Source organism: Haliotis rufescens, unplaced genomic scaffold (assembly GCF_023055435.1).
Source record: "Haliotis rufescens isolate VD_foot unplaced genomic scaffold, xgHalRufe1.0.p SCAF_80, whole genome shotgun sequence".
NCBI classification, from domain to species: Eukaryota; Metazoa; Mollusca; class Gastropoda; order Lepetellida; family Haliotidae; genus Haliotis; species Haliotis rufescens.
In genome coordinates this window covers 401,803-423,092 of record NW_025964373.1, presented here as the reverse complement: position 1 = coordinate 423,092, position 21,290 = coordinate 401,803, and the positions used below count along the sequence as shown (strand labels likewise).

The following is a 21,290-nucleotide window of genomic DNA, read 5'->3' as shown; positions in this document are numbered from 1 at the left end:
ATATACAAATGAAATTGATGCAGAGATTATACGAGCATGTGTGTCATACTGAGTTTATGAAACGAGTGTCAGAATGTTTGTACTTCCCAAGTGAGATCGTGGGTTATACATGAATTCTTACATGAGTTTCGTAAAATCAGTATGACATGTGCGATTGTTATGACTTCTTTATTCTTTATTACCCATAATTTCTTAATTGTTTTGAGCGACCCATTAGAAAAAATGCCGTCTTAGGCAACAACAATAGTCGAATGATGTCAACAATCTTCAGCTATGACATCGTTTATAGTGTGACGTAATTCCGACCTCACATCACAATATCATTTGAATGATGTTGAATATAATACCAGGAATAAATATTTGTATAATGCTTGCATAATACAGTCATTCCTAGTATTCAATATTTATGACAGTCTAATCCCTATTTATCAAACTATTCAATGATAGGACCAAAATGTTTTTATCAATAACCACTCTATTGTAATAAATTCAAACAACTGACAATATATCTAAACACACAACATTTTGATTGGTTTTAGCTCACAGTGTCAATTTTTTCAAAGACTTTTTAGTTCATAATATTTCCTGGCAAATCCCAGATAAACATCAAAAGGATATTTTTCATCCAGGTAACTATATATCAAACCAAGATAAAAAAACGAAATGCAAAACTAACATTTTCGTTTTATCATGGCTGGCGATTAACACTGCCATACTGCTTGTCAAAATACACATTCAATACTTTGACGACACAGCACAATATATGGCCTTGCAAACAAGGTCACCGGATCACCAACCAGGAAGTTTATCATGTGACCTTCACCTTTCAGGAAGGTTATCCATGTATCAAGTGTCATGATTGGTTAAAGGGTACAAAGGTCCACCTGAGGCATGAGATAACACATACTTCTACTACTTGTGTTGGTAATCTTTGTCACAGGACACGATCAATTCACATCCACATTCCTCATGTGACATTGTGCTGAGCTGTTAAAGAGCTTTTCAATTTAGTACATCAATGTAAATTCAAATCTCACTTTGTATGTTACAGTACCTGAAGTGGCCACATAATTCAAAGGGTGAAAATAAAGATCTGGGCAAATGCATCACAATCACACATAATGAAAAGCATACTTGAAAAGGTATATAGGTTCATTGACATACGAACAACAGCACTGGGCCTCAATGGTGGCACATATGGCTTCTGTCCAAAGAAAGCCCTACGGGAGAAGTCATTGTGGTACTTGGTAGGATGGTCATGTTGTTAGAATGGTTGCATTGTTAACACAATACATCTTGCAGGAGCAACAATACTGAAATTATTCCTGTCAGGCTCTGATCGAACGTAGGATAATTGGTGTGATCGTGCAATGTGTCAGTCTTATATATAAATAAGTATGAAGACAGACATGGATGGCAATATGATGGCACTAGGCAACTGTAACAACAGCTCACCTAGTGTTTCAGTCAACGGAAATCTATACAAAGATGTCTGCCTATCAGTATTCAGAGTATTTAACTTTTTCTAAGATAGGTATTCTTCAAATCAAGATGTCTTATTCGAACTTTCCAACTGAAACAAGAGTCATCAAGAGATGACAAATCCTTTCATCCTCACAATAGGCACAACTTTAGCCTCTGTTTAATACATTTGCCAAGTTGGGATGAATTTGTTTCACGATTTTCAAGTTATGCTCTGGAAACGAAACACGGACAAACAGAGGGCCTGACAGACGGGAGTTATGAACTTCTATGCAAACTACACACAGACACTATATGCCCATATGAAATCACTCATCGTGTACAGTTTGGCATAAAAGTATAATTACTGGCACTTAACCTTACAAAATATTTTCAACCATAAATGGATAAAACATCCATCTGTAAGAAACAAAATTCAATATGTAAGTGTGCTTAAGTCTGTCTGTAAGTGTGCTTAAGTCTGTCTGTAAGTGTGCTTATGTCTGTCTGTAAATGTGCTTATGTCTGTCTGTAAATGTGCTTGTCTGTCTGTAAGTGTGCTTGTGTCTGTCTGTAAGTGTGCTTGTGTCTGTCTAAGTGTGCTTAAGTCTGTCTGTAAGTGTGCTTGTGTCTGTCTGTAAGTGTGCTTGTCTGTCTGTAAGTATGCTTATGTCTGTAAGTGTGCTTATGTCTGTCTGTAAGTGTGCTTATGTCTGTCTGTAAGTGTGCTTATGTCTGTCTGTAAGTGTGCTTATCTCTGTAAGTGTGCTTATGTCTGTGAGTGTGCTTATGTCGAGTGTGCTTATGTCTATAAGTGTGCTTATGACTGGCAAATGAATAAAACCATGCACATTTATGATTTATGTAATTCCCATGATTTGTGTAACCTGCAGCGACAATCCAATGATGACATCACACAGTGCTATGACATCACAAAGAAGAGGTCACAATGCTGACATCCTGGCTTAAAGAACACTGTTGCACTCTTCTCATTCTCTCAAGGTACAAGTTTTACAGACCCGTCTTAACACAGGAATTCCTTCACATTTAGGTTAGCATATGAAGATGAAGATCCGGGGTAGAAGAGGTCTTCATCAACCCCTGCTTGACGTAACAGGTGACTGTTTGTCGTAAGAGGCGACTAACGGGATCATGTGGTCAGGCTTGCTGACTTGGTTGATGCATGTCATCGTATCCCAATTATGTGGGTCGATGCTAATGATGTCAATCACTGGACTGTCTTGCCCAGAATCGATTATTTAAAGACCGCCTTCATATAGCTGTAAAATTGCTGAGTTCAGCGTGAAACAACAAACAAACAATAGTATATGACAACTTGACCTCTAGTCTCTTGCCTTCATTGCCTCATTACGGCTCTGGGTTGAACTCAAGCATGTTGATAAAGGACTCCTGATACACGACGGTCCAAGTGAACAACAAATTCAAACCAACACCATTAATTGACAAGAGTGACGGAGTTCCGTTGCATACCACTGTGAAGAGTATGTCAGTAACAGCACTGTTTGCCTCATGTGCGAAGAAAGCTCCAAGAGATGCATTACAGCGGTTACCGACAACATCATAACCAGGGCGAGTCTGGGAATTAAACCCATGCTAATAGGACCATGGCAAGCACCATGCCCTCCCACCAACCCCAACTGATACCATGAGTACGTCTTGACTGCACAACAAACAGGTATAAAATGAACAAACGAAAGTGGGAGAGCATGAATACTTTTGGAGATACGCTTATGAACATTTGTTCAGCCTTCACTTCAAAAGAATAACTCCCAAAATAGTCACAGAAATTCAGTAATGCCGAGAACCAACAACTACTCAATGTAGAAATAAAGTTAAATATCCGAATTGGTTTATGATCATTAATAGCCACAGTGTGCAGTGTAAACACAATTTGAACAGTGAGTGAGTAGGGTTTTACGCCACTTTTAGCAATATTCCAGCAATATCACAGCGGAAGAACACCAGAAATGGGCTTCACACATTGTACCTATGGTCGGAATCGAATTCGGGTCTTTGGCATGACGAGCGAACGCTTTAACACTAGGCTACGTGACCCTCCTTATTTGCAGACAGTGATACCCATTTGAAATGCAAATGTACCCAATCTTAATCTTCACTTTATTTACTACTCAAAAGATGTTGAGAACCATCTGACTTCATAATAGGCGAGGTGAAATTCAACATGTGTTCAAGATGATTGTACTTATATAGTGACATACATGCGTGTACTTGTTGTAGTTCGGACTAATGCTGATTTTAAAGTGCCAGCACAGAGATACCATGCCACAGTTTAACACGAACACCCAAAACCAAGACACAGTATAGGGTCTGAGCTGACCAGTCCTTGTTTTAGCCCCTTAATGCCGAGCGCCAGGCAGTGTAACAACAAGTACCATCTTTTAACGTCTTTTGGTATGTCGCGGACGGGGATTGAACCCCGACCTTCCATTCTCTGGGCAGACGCTCTACCACTCGACCATGGAGGCGATCTATTTCATATCAGTTCACTTAATCTGTCATGGAATGCAAAATTAACTTTAGTAATATGAAATAATCGGTTTGTCCTTAACTTCTTTTGTGTAGTATATTTCATAGGGCAGTATCAAAACAGGTTACTATTATTGGACTTATTGAATCTACACTGGGTCAGAAATTGCATTTTTCAAAACAAGCAATAAGCTAAGGCAATATTATCACACCAAATTGATTTTTGTCAAGAGTATTCGTCAATGTCATCCTAAAAGTATCCCTGACACTATCTTTACAACCTTACATTGCCTACCCCAGTTTATTTCATATCATTTCATTTGATTGTGAAAAAACTTCCTCAGTCTTTTCCTTGAAGTAACCAACCTGAATAAGTAATTCACCTGCTCACTTGTATCCATCCTAGATTATCTCCCTTCTATTTTGATAACAGTCCTCTACCCATTCACTACCAAAGATCTACCCATGGAGATCCGGGTTAGAATAGGTCTTCAGCAACACATGCTTGCCATAAATTGCGACTATGCGACTAACGGGATCGGGTGGTCAGTCTTTGCTGACTTCATTGATGCATGTCATCGTATCCCAAATGCATGGATTTATGCTCATGACATCAATCACTGGATTGTCTGGGCCAGACTCAAGACAATATGGTATATGTTATGAAAGTGTCACTTTATTTAATTTTATTATTCGTTTATTCATACATGAACAAACATGACTGTCAAATATGAGGCAGGTGAGATAAAAAAACAACAAATGTCTGATTGGCAAAACAAAAAAGAATCCGGATCCCTGGTTACAACAGGTGAAGCACTGTTGCCGAAACCAGCAGGTCCCCAAACGGCCCCCTCGCTGGTCCGAAACCTTTCTTTCCTAGAATTCTAGAGGCCTAAAGTTAGGTATGTCAGGTTTTCTAGTTTTCATGCAATAGAAGATTACAGGTGACAACAGACTGACTGTACAGTGTGGGTCTTCACATGGTTAGCTGTGAGTGAGTGAGTGAGTGAGTGAGGTTTTACAGTATTCCAGTTATATCACGGCGTGTCAGCTTAATGTTGGAGGAAAGCCCGAAGTGATGGAGGTCTCAGACATTTACCACTTCGGTGAAACCCAAGAACATGGTATGGTGCTGACAAACCTAGAAACATAATCGGGCCAGCCAGGTTTCGAACCCACAATCATAGGTTTTTGGCATGTCCAAGGAATGCAACTCTATTGCAGCGCGAGAGAGAGAGTTCTGATCTGTTTCAATGAATGCAGTGTTATTCGGCATTTCAAGTAGTCCCCCTAAATCCTAAACTTACCCTGAGGGATAGGACAAGGACCCATTCACTACCAATTTCAACACTCGACTGCAAGCACACAAAAAGCTATAAGCAGAGCTCCAGATAAGCTGCGTATCTGCGTGAAATACGCATCAGAAATGCAGAAATATGCAGTAAAATATAATCCAAGCGTATCAAATACGCAACGAACATTACAGATACGCTACAAAAATAAAATTTGTGCGTATCATCAAAATATTGTGAAGTAACCCTGCGTATTCGATTAGCAAATCAGCAACTTATTTTGAATTTATAAACGGGCATTCCGTCAACCTTGCCAAACTCCACGATGACAGTCACATCATGATCATTTGCCATCACACTTTCGTGTGGAAGTATCGTGGTATTTTTGAGTCCTATAAAGCTCTCAAACCCGCACGACACCAGTTTGCAGGAATTAGATGAATAGTGTTTTTAAATATTTAACTTAAATACCCACATGTGTAAAAACTAGTGGGTAACAGAAATTTGAATACTCAGATAGAATTACTGATACCCAATGATTTTAAAATGCATGGGTAAAATACCCACAACACCAAAAGCTTATCTGGAGCTCTGTATAAGTCAAAGTCCAGTAAAAAACCCAACAGTATCAGCATTCACCTGCTTTAGCAGGACAAGAAGCATATCAATGCAAACACAGTAGGCAAAGGAACTCGGAAGAAAAGTGCATTGTGAAGCTGTCCCATGAGACACACTTGAGTGGATGTACAGTTGATAGCAGACAGTGCATACAAATATCCCATCTCATGCAATGTAGGCATACCAGGGTGCTGTTGTACAAAACAATCTTACCACTACGGCTGTCGTAAGTCTATTTTAAGGTATGGGAGTTACGATCACCTTAGCGCTAAGATCGCTTTGTACAAGGGCACCCAGGTATGCTGCACCTAGGACATACAACACAAGCTTAAAAAGATCCACGACATACCATGTCTCATTATACCATAGTTTTTTTAAGCTGCACTCAGCATTAATCTAGCCATTTGCTGTCTACCTGTGTGTTTAAACAATGATTATGGTGAGGGCACGATCCATGGAGAGGGCAGGGTGTGCACGATCAAGCAGACACCCATAGGTTGTCAATACATTAGACTTACTGTTTGTCTACAGTGAACAAGTACTTCTAAATATTCATGAATGCTTTGACAGCTCAAACTCATGCCAGTGTTGCTGCAGACATCCGTCAGATTAAACATTTACACTGACATGACAAGAAGACCGCCGTGTACCTAGTAACCACTTGAGACAATACCAGTTGCTTCTTTATAATAGAATGCACATATCTGAAGTCAGTGTTTGAAGTAAGCATTAATGTCGACCCTTGTCATAACTCAAGTGTGAAAGATTAATGAGTCTGCATTCACATACTATATACACAGTGAACCTCAAGGACCCCTGGACTCCCCTAAAATTCCAACACTGTAAATAACTATTTCCAACTGTGAGCGTTGCAAACAACCGAGTGTGATAGACCCCCTTAAATTCTAACACTGCAAGTTATACGTGGAAATAATCTCCCATTTCCTACTAAAAGCGTTGCACACTACCAAGTGTGATAGACCCCCTTAAATTCTAACACTGCAAGTTATACGTGGAAATTATCTCCAATTTCCTACTAAAAGTGTTGCACACTACCAAGTGTGATAGACCACCTTAAATTCTAACACTGCAAGTTATACGTGGAAGTGATCGGCCACTTCCTACTATGAGCATTGCTCACAACCAAATGTGGACTATAATCAATGGACCCCAAACACTGCATAGCCCAGCTGGTTCACAGAAACAGCTCACTTCCAAGTAAGGATAAATATAGCTGTTACAAACATGCGTGCTTTGTTACATAAGATCAATATAGCATGCAACGACTGCTTGCATGACCTACCGCTTGCATGACCGACTGCTTACATCCCCCCTTGTATTTTGGAAAACTTGGGCATTCCCAGAATGTTGACCATGGGAATTAGCTGCTGCCAAGTAGAACTTGTTAGTAGGATTTTACACGCTTTTTCGCAATATTGTGAAAATGAACACAGGCCATGAACGTGATGAGTGAATAATTTAACCACTACCGTATATGACCGCACATAAGCCGAATTTTGAGGACCAGAAAAAAAGATTCTGCAGAAAGGGGTCGGCTTATCCACGGGATACACTTTCATGATAGTATTTTTCAGATCGTGATCTGTCAGAAACATCGCCTGAATGACGGTCCGATAGATTACAACTTCCCGAAAGTTTGGAAGTTGCCACGACTAGAGCCATTTTTGTTATAAATTATCAATAAAGTTATTATTATACCCCAATGTTGTCATTATTAAAAAAATGTTATGCATGTTACTACTTCCGATAATAAGTTTTCAATTGAATGTTCAAAGTTTATCGTTCTTCATAAACTCCACAATCTTTACATGTAACAATATATGTAATTCACAGCTATAATATATAATCCCCAGATGAAATCGCCAATAGCTATTACGTACGTTTTGCAAAGTTCATAAATTGATAGTGAACAAATGTCTACCTTTATTGTAAGAGGCAAATAAACAACTGTATCGGCGAGTTATTCCGTTCGCCATTTGCAAAAACATGTGATCAGCTGTTTCCTGTGACGTCACAAACGGTGACCACTGTGATTGCTTCCTGTTGTTTAAAAAGCAACCCGGTACACAAGGACATGAGCCCTGATAATAATGGGCCGATTGGTATTGTCATGTTTACACAAACATTTTGTGGGTGCTTAGCGACCGTGTTGGGAGTAGGGGCTTAATTCCTTTGTTTTCGAGAGATTAGTTTAATAAACTGCAGAAGCCTGTGAGTAAGTGATGGTCATTCAATGTGTTCATAGTATGATAGTTCATTTAATTCAATTGGATTAACATACAATAGTGGTGTAAAGGGGGTTATAAAAGTTGGTATATTTTTACTGACTGACAATCTCATCACGAGTTTGAAACGAAAACGCTTACGATGCTGAATTCAAACTGCGAGTCTTCGCTCTAGCTGATATATTTTCTCACGGGTTCATAATTCTATATACACTGATTCACAAAATGGCGCGTCGTTGTTGATGGCAACATATAACGATCATTGTGAAATTTAAAAAACCAAGAGAAACAGCTTCCCACATTATGAAAGTGGATGACTGGTTTGTTAAATCTTTATTACAAATAATAATGGCTTTTTCAATATAATTACAACGTTTTTCATCTTATATTTTTTAATATCTGCGAGTACCGGCACATGTCTTGCAGTCCGACTTTGCAGTGTTTTTTTGCCCTTCATATCCTGGTTCGGCTTATCTGCGGGTCATACCATTTTCTTTCGTATTTCAATGGTCAAGTTAGCACCTCGGCTTATCTACGGGGTCGGCTTATCCGCGGTCATATATGGTAGGCTACCACCAACCTCAATTGAAAAGATATATAGGTCTACAGAAAGGTTTAATTGACTTTCAATCAATCTTATTTTGAATAAGACCTTGGGCCTATGTACAAATAGAAATAAATATTTCTTGAATATGGAACGACCTATCGTGCTAAACATGTGTTTATCATAGACACGAAAAGTGTTATAGCTGACAAATTCTTACAATGCAATGTTTCAATAAAAACCATTTTTTAACACATACCAGGAAGTTAGTAAAGTGTTAATGGGGCAGGTCGTGATGTGCTGATTACATGTATTGCTCCATATTTGACTTCAATGCCTTATGATGTATGCTGGACCAGACTCCCAGCTGAGTCAGCTGTGCACATGCAACCTTGGACAGGTGCTCCTTTGTCTGGGTTAAGGGGGTTTCCATGAAAATAGACCAGACAAAGACATGAAACCTACTACAACTCTGACCCAGTGAATATATAGTCATAAAACATGTACAAAATGAACTAGCTGATTAGATTCGGAGGTGCTAACTACACTGACTACGGTACAGAGACAATGATGGGTGTGGCATGCTTCACGCAGGCAGTTTCGTGTTTATGTCTGCCTAGGGCACTAACTACACTAACTACGGTACAGAGACAATGATGGGTGTGGCATGCTTCACGCAGGCAGTTTCGTGTTTATGTCTGCCTAGGGCACTAACTACACTGACTACGGTACAGAGACAATGATGGGTGTGGCATGCTTCACGCAGGCAGTTTCGTGTTTATGTCTGCCTAGGGCACTAACTACACTGACTACGGTACAGAGACAATGATGGGTGTGGCATGCTTCACGCAGGCAGTTTCGTGTTTATGTCTGCCTAGGGCACTAACTACACTGACTACGGTACAGAGACAATGATGGGTGTGGCATGCTTCACGCAGACAGTTTTATGTTTATGTCTGCCTAGGGCACTAACTACATTGGCTACGGTACAGAGACAATGATGGGTGTGGCACACTAACAGTTTGCTATCTAATGTACAGCATTTCCTGGAAAGAGAACTTCAGCGGCCTTGCATGGAACACTAGTACGCTGAAACGTCTATTGAAGCAGAAAGATTTTTCGCAAACAAACACTGATGTCTGTCAATGACAGGTGTCTCAACATAGGACAAGATGACACTTGTCAAGGACAAACTGAAAAAGTCCACACATGGATAACAGTTCACTTGTGTATATACTCATATGAAGGACTACCACTTTTCTCCCACAATGCAGTCCTGATTCTTTGTTGTTTGTTGTCGTACTAGGGCATATTGCAGCTATATGATTGTAGGCTGTTATGGCCATATTTCCCTAAATATGTGAGTGAAGTGAGTGAAGTGAAGTGAGTGAAGTGAAGTGAGTGAAGTGAGTGAAGTGAGTGAGTGAGTGAGTGAGTGAGTGAGTGAGTGAGTGAGTGAGTGAGTGAGTGAGTGAGTGTGCGAGTTTTATGATGCTTTTAGCAATATTCCAGCAATATCATGGCCAGGGACACCAGAAATGGGCTTCACACATTGTGCCCATGTGGGAATCGAATATATGTGGGAGCAGAAATACTGAGCTATAACTGTGTACGACTCAGTACTAGTGTATGTTGCTTAACGTTGCACTCAGCAATATTACAGTAATATGACAGTGACCGGTAAATAATTGAGTCTGGACAGACAATCCAGTGACTGATGTTGTGAACAACGATCCACACTATCGGGTGCGATGACACGCTATCAACCAATTCACCGAGCCTTAACACCTGATCCATCTGATCGCCTCTCACTCCCATGTTGTTGGGTTGGGGTCATGTTATGAAGACCACTAGTCCGACAGGTTTCCTGCCATCCTTCAGTGAACACATGCATATTAGGGCTGGGACGATACGATATGTATCACGATACCTTGCTCACGATCAGATACGTATCGCGATACTTGCACATATCTGTGGTGCGTAAGCCATCTTTTTCATAGACAGGATTGCCAAATACCTGGCAAACTATTGATTAACAGATGGCAGTGTCAGTAATAGCACACCGAATGAAACTTTTTACGTTTTCACCAGGGGTCCGGAAAATTTAAAATCCTAATCGGACATTTGCATTTAGGCCACGCCCCCTTCAAATAGCGTATTTTGGTACGACTTTTCACACACATTACAAGTTTACGTATTCATAATATAATGAATTATGAATTGTTTCAATTTAAATTGTTTAATTCACCGCACAAATAATAACAAATAATATCATTTTAGATTTACATGGAAAACATACATTTGTTTCTGTTATAATAACGATCTGTTAACGTAGTGAACAGTCTAATTAATATTCATGAGTCTGCTCAAGTGTACGCGTTGTAACATTTGGATCGAGACTATTATCCCATATTTGGTTATCACGTGACCTCACAGGAAAAGTTTTTTTTTAAACTAAAGATTTTTTTAAAAACAAGACAGATAATTTAATCACAAATACTAAAATATCGTTGATAGCAATAGTTAATTGAATACTTTTTTCATCTGTACTTAATTATTGACCATAAAAAAATTGGATATCGATCGTCCGAGAAAGCAAAATGGTGGTCAATCAAGATTCAATATACGACTAGCTACTGAAAACAATAAAATCTGCAAATCCTCATTGTATGTCAACCAAGTGAAAGTTGTTAGCCACGGCTTACAAAATGATCATCCAGACTTTGAGGGTTTGGCAGATCCGCTCGACTGATCTGCATCGGTCGACTGGCTGTCGTCACGCTTTCGCTTCTTGTCTGAGGTTACGTATCGTAGCATTGTGAGGATGATGAGGTACATCGATGATGCAAGGTATTAATGTACAGTTGTAAACACCTTTCACTCAAATTAACAAGATGTTCTCAGTAATTAATCCTCGATTAATCAGTGTCAACTCAGTTTATTCCCTATTACAGTGATTGACCGATTGCACTATCATGTAGGTACGATGTATTTACAGCAATCAAAACAAACAAAGCTTGTCAGTGTACTTAATCTTCATTGTGTTGCAACTGCAGACAGAAACTGCTCAGTCCTAACTGTTGATCATGTCCGGTCAAAATTTAAGAATGTCCCGACAATACTTTTTAAAATGTCCGGTAAGCAATATTTTAAAACGGACATTTGAGATTCCCAATCGGACATGTCCGGCGCATATGACGGTTTCCGGACCCCTGGTTTTCACTACTCAAGTGTTTGGTGTAACACTAATTCAAGAAAACATTTAAGGTAAGAATCGATATATTTTTACTTCGTGTGGGATACTCAATACTTGTAATGGGAAGTAAAAAATCACGATACCCCGATGCATCGCTGTATCTTCCCACCCTAATGCATACTCCTCCATAGGCGTTCACGAACACCCGCTTCTTTCATACTACTGCAGTTAATCCATCACGGCATGGGATGTCAGATTAACTCAAGTTAATTAACTATATGCCGCAGGTGAGACAATATTTACACAGTTAGTGTTTGACTAACGACAGATTTCAAAGCTGAATGAAAATGGATAATGTAAAAGTCAAGTCCTTGAAAATTAATTCATTTCATTCTATTGTTCATGTTCATAAGCTTTTAAAACAACAGTAATATGTTTGTTTTTACAAAAATGACATCTAGCACAAAGCAAATCTGAATGATTCATTTCTACCGAAATGGCTTGTGTTTCAAATCTAGGTTTTGGATTGATTATGGGTGTTTGTTGTTTAACGCCACACTCAGCAATATTCCAACTTTATGACGGCGGTCAGTAAATAACTGAGTCTGGACCAGACAATCCAGTGATTGACATCATGATCCACGCAATTGGGATGGATGACATGCATCAACCAAGTCAGCGAGCCTGGGCACCCAATCCCGTTAGTTGCCTCTTACAACAAGCAGTCACCTCTTATGGCAAGCGTGGGTTGCTGAAGACCTAATCTAACCCGGATCTTCAAGGGTTCGATAGTGATTAGGTGTGTACAATATAAATGGTATATCGATATATTGCATAAGTTCGTCAGCAATACACATGTCGCAATACAACCATTGCATATCAATATCTTCCGATACAGTAACAGAAGAATTAATATATAATTACATAAATTATATGTACAATCTTGAGGCATTTGGCTGCACTGGTTTCCTTTCAAACCATGTAAACAGCACAGCAGTCACACTGTTTACAGTATTGATGTTGTAATAGATAGTTTCGTTTATCCATACTACTACTACTAGTTTCGTTTATCCATACTACTACTATTTCTACCCATCTTGGAGTCTGAAGTCTGGATTATTAAATGGAGAGTATCATTTGAACAGGACATAATTTGGGCCCCAAAACATATTGCAATATAGAGAGCTGTATTGCGATATGTATTGCAATACTATTGGTGTGCCAATACGCCAACTGTATGAGTGATCGCCTCGTCAAGACATGAGGTGGATCATACCCAATGAGACACCTGGACCGCTGTCATCTAACAACTGATCCTTTTAAATTTAAAACTTAGAAATATACAATATATCTTGATCACAACATATTGCAATACATTTCAAACTTCCAATACCTATCCTTAGATGTTATGCATTACAAATTTTACCAGAAAATATTAACTGGAAAGGTGGGTGTGATATCTTCTATAATGAAGAACGACATGAGCAATTTAAAAATCACACCCTTTAACAGTGGTAAAAACTAACAGTTTTAGCCCATTTGTCCTTATAATGATAACATAAAACAAAACCCTTAAAATGGCAAAGTTCTACTAGTCCTTAGGATACCTTAACTATTGGGCAGTTTGGCAAGGATGACAGGACACCCGCGAACACCTTAAGATGGGAGAAAACAGCATGGGAATGCTTTACAGAGTGGTATTATTTTCTACATGATGTCAATGGGATAAGACGACATGCAATCCACCGAGTCTGACCACCCGATCCACTGAGTCGGACATTTGACAAGCATAGGTTCCAAGGCACCTATTCCAACCATGAATCCTCAAGGGAGAATGGACATGAACTGAACTGTTTCAGCAACATTATATCTCCTTTGTGGTGCTCTGTGCTGCAAGATGCCCTAATCTGCAGGGTCACTTGGTTTGCCTTGGGTGGAGGTGACGAACTTAATGTTAAACTTGTGTCCGGTTAATGACAAATCCATATAATCCATATATAATCCATATGCCTTTGACAGAATAATGACTGAGCAACTATGCAATGACAGGAAATAAATGCAATTATTGGTACCTTATATTTCAGTGAGAACTGGTACGATTATGCAACTCTGCATTGTCTGATCAATACTATATTTATTGATCATATTTTGTATTAAATAAGACTGTTTTAGTAACTGACAGTAGGGGGAATTAGTTGTAAAAGCATACTGGATGATTGGATCATCCCAACCCATCCATCATGAAATTTGTCAGCATCATTTTGTTTTTTTTCAACATAATTGTGGGCAGAGGAAGCATGTTATTTTGTGCAAACATTTGGCTCAGAAGGTATTGAGGATCTATTAAGGCGCTATGTCAGCAGTGATCAGATAGGGCAAGTCCCAATCATCATCGCCATTGTTATGCACAAGTTTGGACATAAATATAAATGATCATGCATAGTTGTTTAGGTTTGAAGCCCCACCACAGTGCAAACCAATGGTGTACAGCGATAAGCATAAGCTACACATCTTTACTTTTCTTTGTGGAGTGAATTACTGAGTGAGAGGACAAGGAGCAACTCTCCAGCTATGTCATTGAGAAGGACAATATTCCAGCCACGGAACAGAAAGGACCAAATATATTCTCGGGGGCTGAAGCCTTTAACCACTAGGCTACCCCACCGCCCCTATGTCATAGAGAAGGACAATATTCCAGCCTATATTCTCAGGGAACTGAAACCATTTACCACTAAATAACCGGAGCCCTACTTCAATATGCATGATCAAGAATGCTTCCTCAAGGATATCGGTGTACTGCTTACAATTCTATTTGAATGGACATTCCACTGAACTGTACGACAAACCCAAATTGTGTTTGTAGGCTGTGAACATTTGGCTCAGAAGGTATTGAGGATCTATTTAGGCGCCATGTCAGCAGTGATCAGATAGGGCAAGTCCCAATCATCATTGCCAATGTTCCACAGTTCAGAAATGACGACATAGGTTCTGTTTTGATACACTTGTCTGAAGCCCAATTTTAGTAAAATTTCTTTCTGTCTGGTAAGCTCAGCTCATGAAAGACATGTATCAACAGTAATTGGGGAAATCCATACTGGAGTACACAATGTAATCTTGTAATTACACTGTCTGGTCATAAAAAGTGTTCATTGAATATCTGGACTTATGTTTATAACTTATTTTATTCAAAGTTCCTTTTAATATTGTTTAAATTAATTTTGGCGAAATCGTATGTGATCAATATTAACAGTTTGAGTTCTAGTTGGTGCAAACATTTGGCTCAGAAAGTATTGAGGATCTATTAAGGCGCTATGTCAGCAGTAATCAGATAGGGCAAGTCCCAATCATCATCGCCAATGTTATTCACATGTTCCGTATCATATATTTCACCCTATTCTGCCAATGGCGAGTTATTGTACTCTGATTAAAGTCGTTTCCATCCCAACACTCTTGATACATAACAACATGTGTCATGCTTGTCATGATTGTGTCAATACATAGACAACTATAAACAGAGCTTACTATGTGGGCTCAGACAAGTAGTAAATGTCACAGGCTGATACAGTGATTAGTTCTCATATCTTTCCCCATTCCATGTTGCCACATAGTTGTGAAAGTGTGACGCCATCCACACTGCAAGCCAACCTCGGATTACTTTCCGGTTTACTTCCCAGACTTGGGTGGGTGAGTGAGTGAGTGAGTGGGTGGGTGAGTGGGTGAGTGAGTGAGGTTTGATGACGGGCTTCACACTCTTGTAGAAGTTATACTAAACGCTGTAATCGCTATCCTACTCCACTGCCCTTCTACATTCGCTAGGTTGTCTAACTCTGTGCCCTGCACTCTATCTCATGCTAGGGGAATATTTAACATGGAAAAGTTCCCTCATAATAAACTAACTAATATCGACATTATCTGAAGCAGAGGGTTTAGTGTAAGTGAACATTTGGCTCAGAAAGTATTGAGGATCTATTAAGGCGCTATGTCAGCAGTAATCAGATAGGGCAAGTCCCAATCATCATCGCCAATGTTATTCACATGTTCTGTATCATATATTCCACCCTATTCTGCCAATGGCGAGTTATTGTACTCTGATTAAAGTTGTTTCCATCCCAACACTCTTGATACATAACATGTGTCATGCTGTCCTGTGCACAGTGCAAAGGGAGAAAATCAGGTGGCGTTAAGCAACGCGGGTCACGGAGAGTCCTTGGATTGGTGACCGTGTGCGTCAATTAGCTCGGGAGAGTTTCTAGGGCTTCGGTCATGCCCCACACTGAAGCACATGTAACATGTGGTGTCTCCTTGGGCAAGTGACTTTATTAAAAATGTGCCTTGTTCACCCAGCAGTGAATGGGTACCTGGTAGCATGAGATGGCAATGTGGCTGTTTACCTTCTAGCGCCCCATAGGCAACTTAAGTTGTATACCCCCAGGAAGCTGAGAATGAGTATTGAGTGCACACTGATCCACTGTCTGGGGTAATAAGTGCACTTTGAACAACACACACTTATGGAAATAAATATATCCTGATAAAACATCTGCCAATGTCAGAAGACCAAAGTTACTGTATTCTTAACAGGACTATGCAGTGAGTGAGTGAGTGAGTGAGTGAGTGAGTGAGTGAGTGAGTGAGTGAGTGAGTGAGTGAGTGAGTGAGTGAGTGAGTGAGTGAGTGAGTGAGTGAGTGAGTGAGTGAGTGAGGTTATACGCCGCTTTTAGTAATATTCCAGCAATATCAAGGCGGTGGACACCAGAAATGGGCTTCACACATTGTACCCATGTGGGGAATTGAACCCAGGCCTTCGTCGTGATGAGTGAATGGTTTAACCACTAGGCTACCCCACCGCCCCTATGTCATGGAGAGGGAAATATTCCAGCCTATATTCTCGGGGAACTGAAACCATTTACCACTAAATAACCCTGAGCCCTACTTCAATATGCATGATCAAGTATGCTTCCTCAAGGATGTTGGTGTACTGCTTACAATTCCATTAGAATGGACATTCCACTGAACTGTATGGCCCACACAAGTTGTGTTTGAAGGCTGTGAACAGGTGGCTCAGAAAGTATTGAGGATCTATTAAGGCGCCATGTCAGCAGTGATCAGATAGGGCAAGTCCCAATCATCATCGCCATTGTCACACAGTTCAGTAATGATTTTACAGTCCATTGTCCTAAAAACACACAATTCATTTCTTATCAATAGTTGCAGCCACCATTTGCGAGACAGTATCAGTAAATTGAAAGAGATGGATTTCCAGGGCCAGAATACAATGATGACCCTCTTCACACCATCTTAGACATATTTTAGATTAATGGAGAGCGATTCCCAACTATTAACCCAGCTTCTGGTGTAATGGGTTATGATCGTCTCATGGAGTCACCCAGGTCACAAACAGCTTCAGATTCTAAAATATATGAGAATGACGGAAAACAGTCAAGATCTATCCTTGTCCTTCAGACAAGTTCTAAATCAGGTTGTTTTATTATAAGTTGATGTTATTGTGATATTCATCCATTAGTAAACTAATGATTATCAATATTTACAGTTAGTGAGTTTTATTGTGTGAACATTTGGCTCAGAAGGTATTGAGGATCTATTAAGGCGCTATGTCAGCAGTAGTCAGATAGGGCAAGTCCCAATCATCATCGCCAATGTTCCACACAATGATTATTCACCAATGACTTCAAGTTATTCAAACACTAACAAATTCTACGACATTTTTTGAAAATTACTACTTTCTGAGGCATCAAACCTCTGATTGAAACAAATGATTTGATGGCCATAACACCTCGGAAACTAATATTTATGGAAATATACTTCGAGTCATTATCAGAAGGAACTTTAAAGCAATTCTTGGTACATTATCGGGACATAATTACACTACACATGATCCTAACAACAAACACCCCATCAGAAATTTGGTAAAAGAGGCTCTAGTTTGAAAATCTTTCAAGTAGTAGAACGTACTTACTCTATGCGACAGCTTGTTCGTGTCTCTAACCTGTAACGCTTGGCTCAGAAAGTATTGAGGATCTATTAAGGCGCTATGTCAGCAGTGATCAGATAGGGCAAGTCCCAATCATCATTGCCATTGTTACCATGGTTACAGACACTTGTGGACTTTTATTCACACTGCCTCAAAGTTCTCTTATGATGTCCACATGGCTGGGACAAGGTATAAACTGCTGGACCATATGTCACATTCCATGTCATGTCAGAGGCTTTTAACAACCAACCAACCCAACATGTAGTGTAATAATATCATGGTTTTGACAAAAGTAGTAAACATTAACAAGACTTAAAGCTTCTTCGATTCTTCTGTTGTGGCCATCAATCCATATACACTGTGTATCCAGCATATATACACTGTGTATCCAGCATATATACACTGTGCATCAAGCAAATATACACTGTATCCAGCATATACACACTGGGTATCCAGCATATATACACTGTGTACCCAGCATATACACACTGTGCATCCAGCATATATACACTGGGTATCCAGCATATATACACTGTGCATCAAGCATATACACACTGTATCCAGCATATATACACTGTGCATCAAGCATATATACACTGTATCCAGCATATATACACTGTGCATCAAGCATATACACACTGTATCCAGCATATATACACTGTGCATCAAGCATATATACACTGTGCATCAAGCATATATACACTGTGCATCAAGCATATACACACTGTATCCAGCATATATACACTGTGCATCAAGCATATACACACTGTGCATCAAGCATATACACTGTATCCAGCATATATACACTGTGCATCAAGCATATATACACTGTGCATCAAGCATATACACACTGTATCCAGCATATATACACTGTGCATCAAGCATATATACACTGTGCATCAAGCATATATACACACTGTATCCAGCATATATACACTGTGCATCAAGCATATATACACTGTGCATCAAGCATATATACACTGTGCATCAAGCATATATACACACTGTATCCAGCATATATACACTGTGCATCAAGCATATATACACTGTGCATCAAGCATATATACACACTGTATCCAGCATATATACACTGTGCATCAAGCATATATACACTGTGCATCAAGCATATATACACACTGTATCCAGCATATATACACTGTGCATCAAGCATATATACACTGTGCATCAAGCATATATACACTGTGCATCAAGCATATATACACACTGTATCCAGCATATATACACACTGTATCCAGCATATATGCACTGGGTATCCAGGGAGGACAAATAGTAAACTGCCACCAGTTTGGAACTTATGTCCCATGAAGTAGATTTGGGGAGAACATGGTCCTTTAAGGTTGTCACTAGTCTCAAGTCTTACTATGTCGTACACACAGTCATGACAGTATTCCACACTATGAAGAAGATTAACACATATACAGCCAATATCTGATTACAACACTGGCAACAAGGCAGAATTACGATTCACTGAAGATTCAGCTACATTTCACAGGATTGTTACATCTCAGCATTCCAACAACAAGCAAGATTAAGTATGGTATCCGATGTAGTTCAGCACCCTGCTTCAGCAAGTTTAGAGGTGTGTTGCTTACAATTTCATCAGAAGAAACATTCCACTGAACTGTATTGCCAACTAAGTCAAGTGCGTGATTGTAGGCTGTGAACATTTGGCTCAGAAAGTATTGAGGATCTATTAAGGCACCTTGTCAGCAGTAGTCAGATAGGGCAAGTCCCAATCATCATCGCCAATGTTCCACACAATGATTATTCCACAATGACTTCAAGTTATTGAAACACTAACAAATTCTACGACATATTTGAAAATGACTAACTTCTGAGGTATCAAATCAAGATAACCACCTCTGATTGAAACAAAGGATCTGATGGCCATAACACCTCAGAAACCTATATTAGAACAGCACTTAGAACTATAAACATCTAATCATGCTAATACAGACAAGTGACTTACCTACATAATGATAAAAGGTATAGTTGTGAAAACAACCTGGTGAGGTGGGCCAAGGGTTATTGTTCATACAACTGTTCCTGTCTGTCATTCACTGTCTTAGAGCATGGCCAAATACTTGATGTACATAGTGAAGAGTGTTGCATAAACATCACATTCCACTCCAGGCCTACGAACCAATGACCCAGGTGTCTTTGTAAATCTGGATGTACATCCAGCTTGAGTGGCATCTTTGTATAGAGTACATAATCAGGAAATAATTGTACCCCATATGTACTACACGACAAACACCCCATCAGAAATTTGGTAAAAGAGGCTCTAGTTTGAATATCTTTCAAGCAGTAGTAAGTACTTACTTTATGCGGCAGCTTGTTCGTGTCTCTAACCTGTAACGCTTGGCTCAGAAAGTATTGAGGATCTATTAAGGCGCTATGTCAGCAGTGATCAGATAGGGCAAGTCCCAATCATCATTGCCAATGTTACCATGGTTACAGACACTTGTGGACTTTTATTCACATTGCCTCATTGCTATTCAAGTTATACTGGGTATCCAGCATATATACACTTTGTTTCAAGCATATATACACACAGTTTATAGCATATACACACTGCGTATCCAGCATGTATACACTTGGTATCCAGCACATTCCTACGACAAACAGTCGTACTAGTGAAAAACGTCTTGATCCAACATCTGTACTTTTTAAAAGATTCTTTTTGAATAAATAGCAGAAAGTTCACAGCACTGACCTCCTTCGATGACAGCAGTGATCTGTTTGATATTGTTGTGCTTCCTGAGATGACTGCGAGGGCAGCAGACAGTGCATTGATGGCACCACGACTGGCAATTAGAGATTCTGCCGACTCTTTGAAATGCTCCAGAGTTTCATTTGGTACATCATCAAGTGACCTGGAGGAGATCAGATTCATTTGTCAAATAACACTCCATACAACAACATCCATAGTAGCTTTTAGCACAGAACTCCACAAGACAACTGTTTAATTTAAGAAATCTTTTTTACTTCTGGTTAGTGAGTTTGACTGCTTTGAACGGTACTCAACAGTATCACGACTTGTCAGCTTGATGTGGGAGGAAAGCCCAAAGTGATGTCTCCGACAATTACCACTTTGGTGAAACCAACGACCATGAGTGTGGCTCTGTTTGTTTGTTGTTTAACGCCGTAATCAGCAATATGCCAGCTATATGACTTTGGTCAGTAAATAATCCAGTAAATGGACCAGACAATCCAGTGATTGACATCCTGAGCATCCACCCACACAACTGGGATACAATGACATGTATCAACCAAGTCAGCGAGTCTGACCACCCGATCCCATAAGTCGCCTTTTACGACACACATTGATTTCTGAAGACCTATTCTACCCCGGATCTTCATGGGTGAGTATGGTTCTGACAAACCTTGAAACAAAATGGGGGCCAACCGGGAC

General features: G+C 39.6%; 1 protein-coding gene across 1 annotated transcript in view; it reads right to left on the bottom strand.

Annotated features, from left to right (window-relative positions):
• Positions 1–21,290, bottom strand: part of LOC124137390 (nucleolar RNA helicase 2-like) — a 36,563-nt gene that overhangs the window by 3,024 nt on the left and 12,249 nt on the right. The window contains exon 15 of the mRNA XM_046503671.2: positions 20,592–20,751. Within this exon, the coding sequence (XP_046359627.1) occupies positions 20,592–20,751 (160 nt within the window). The remainder of the gene's footprint in view (positions 1–20,591; positions 20,752–21,290) is intronic.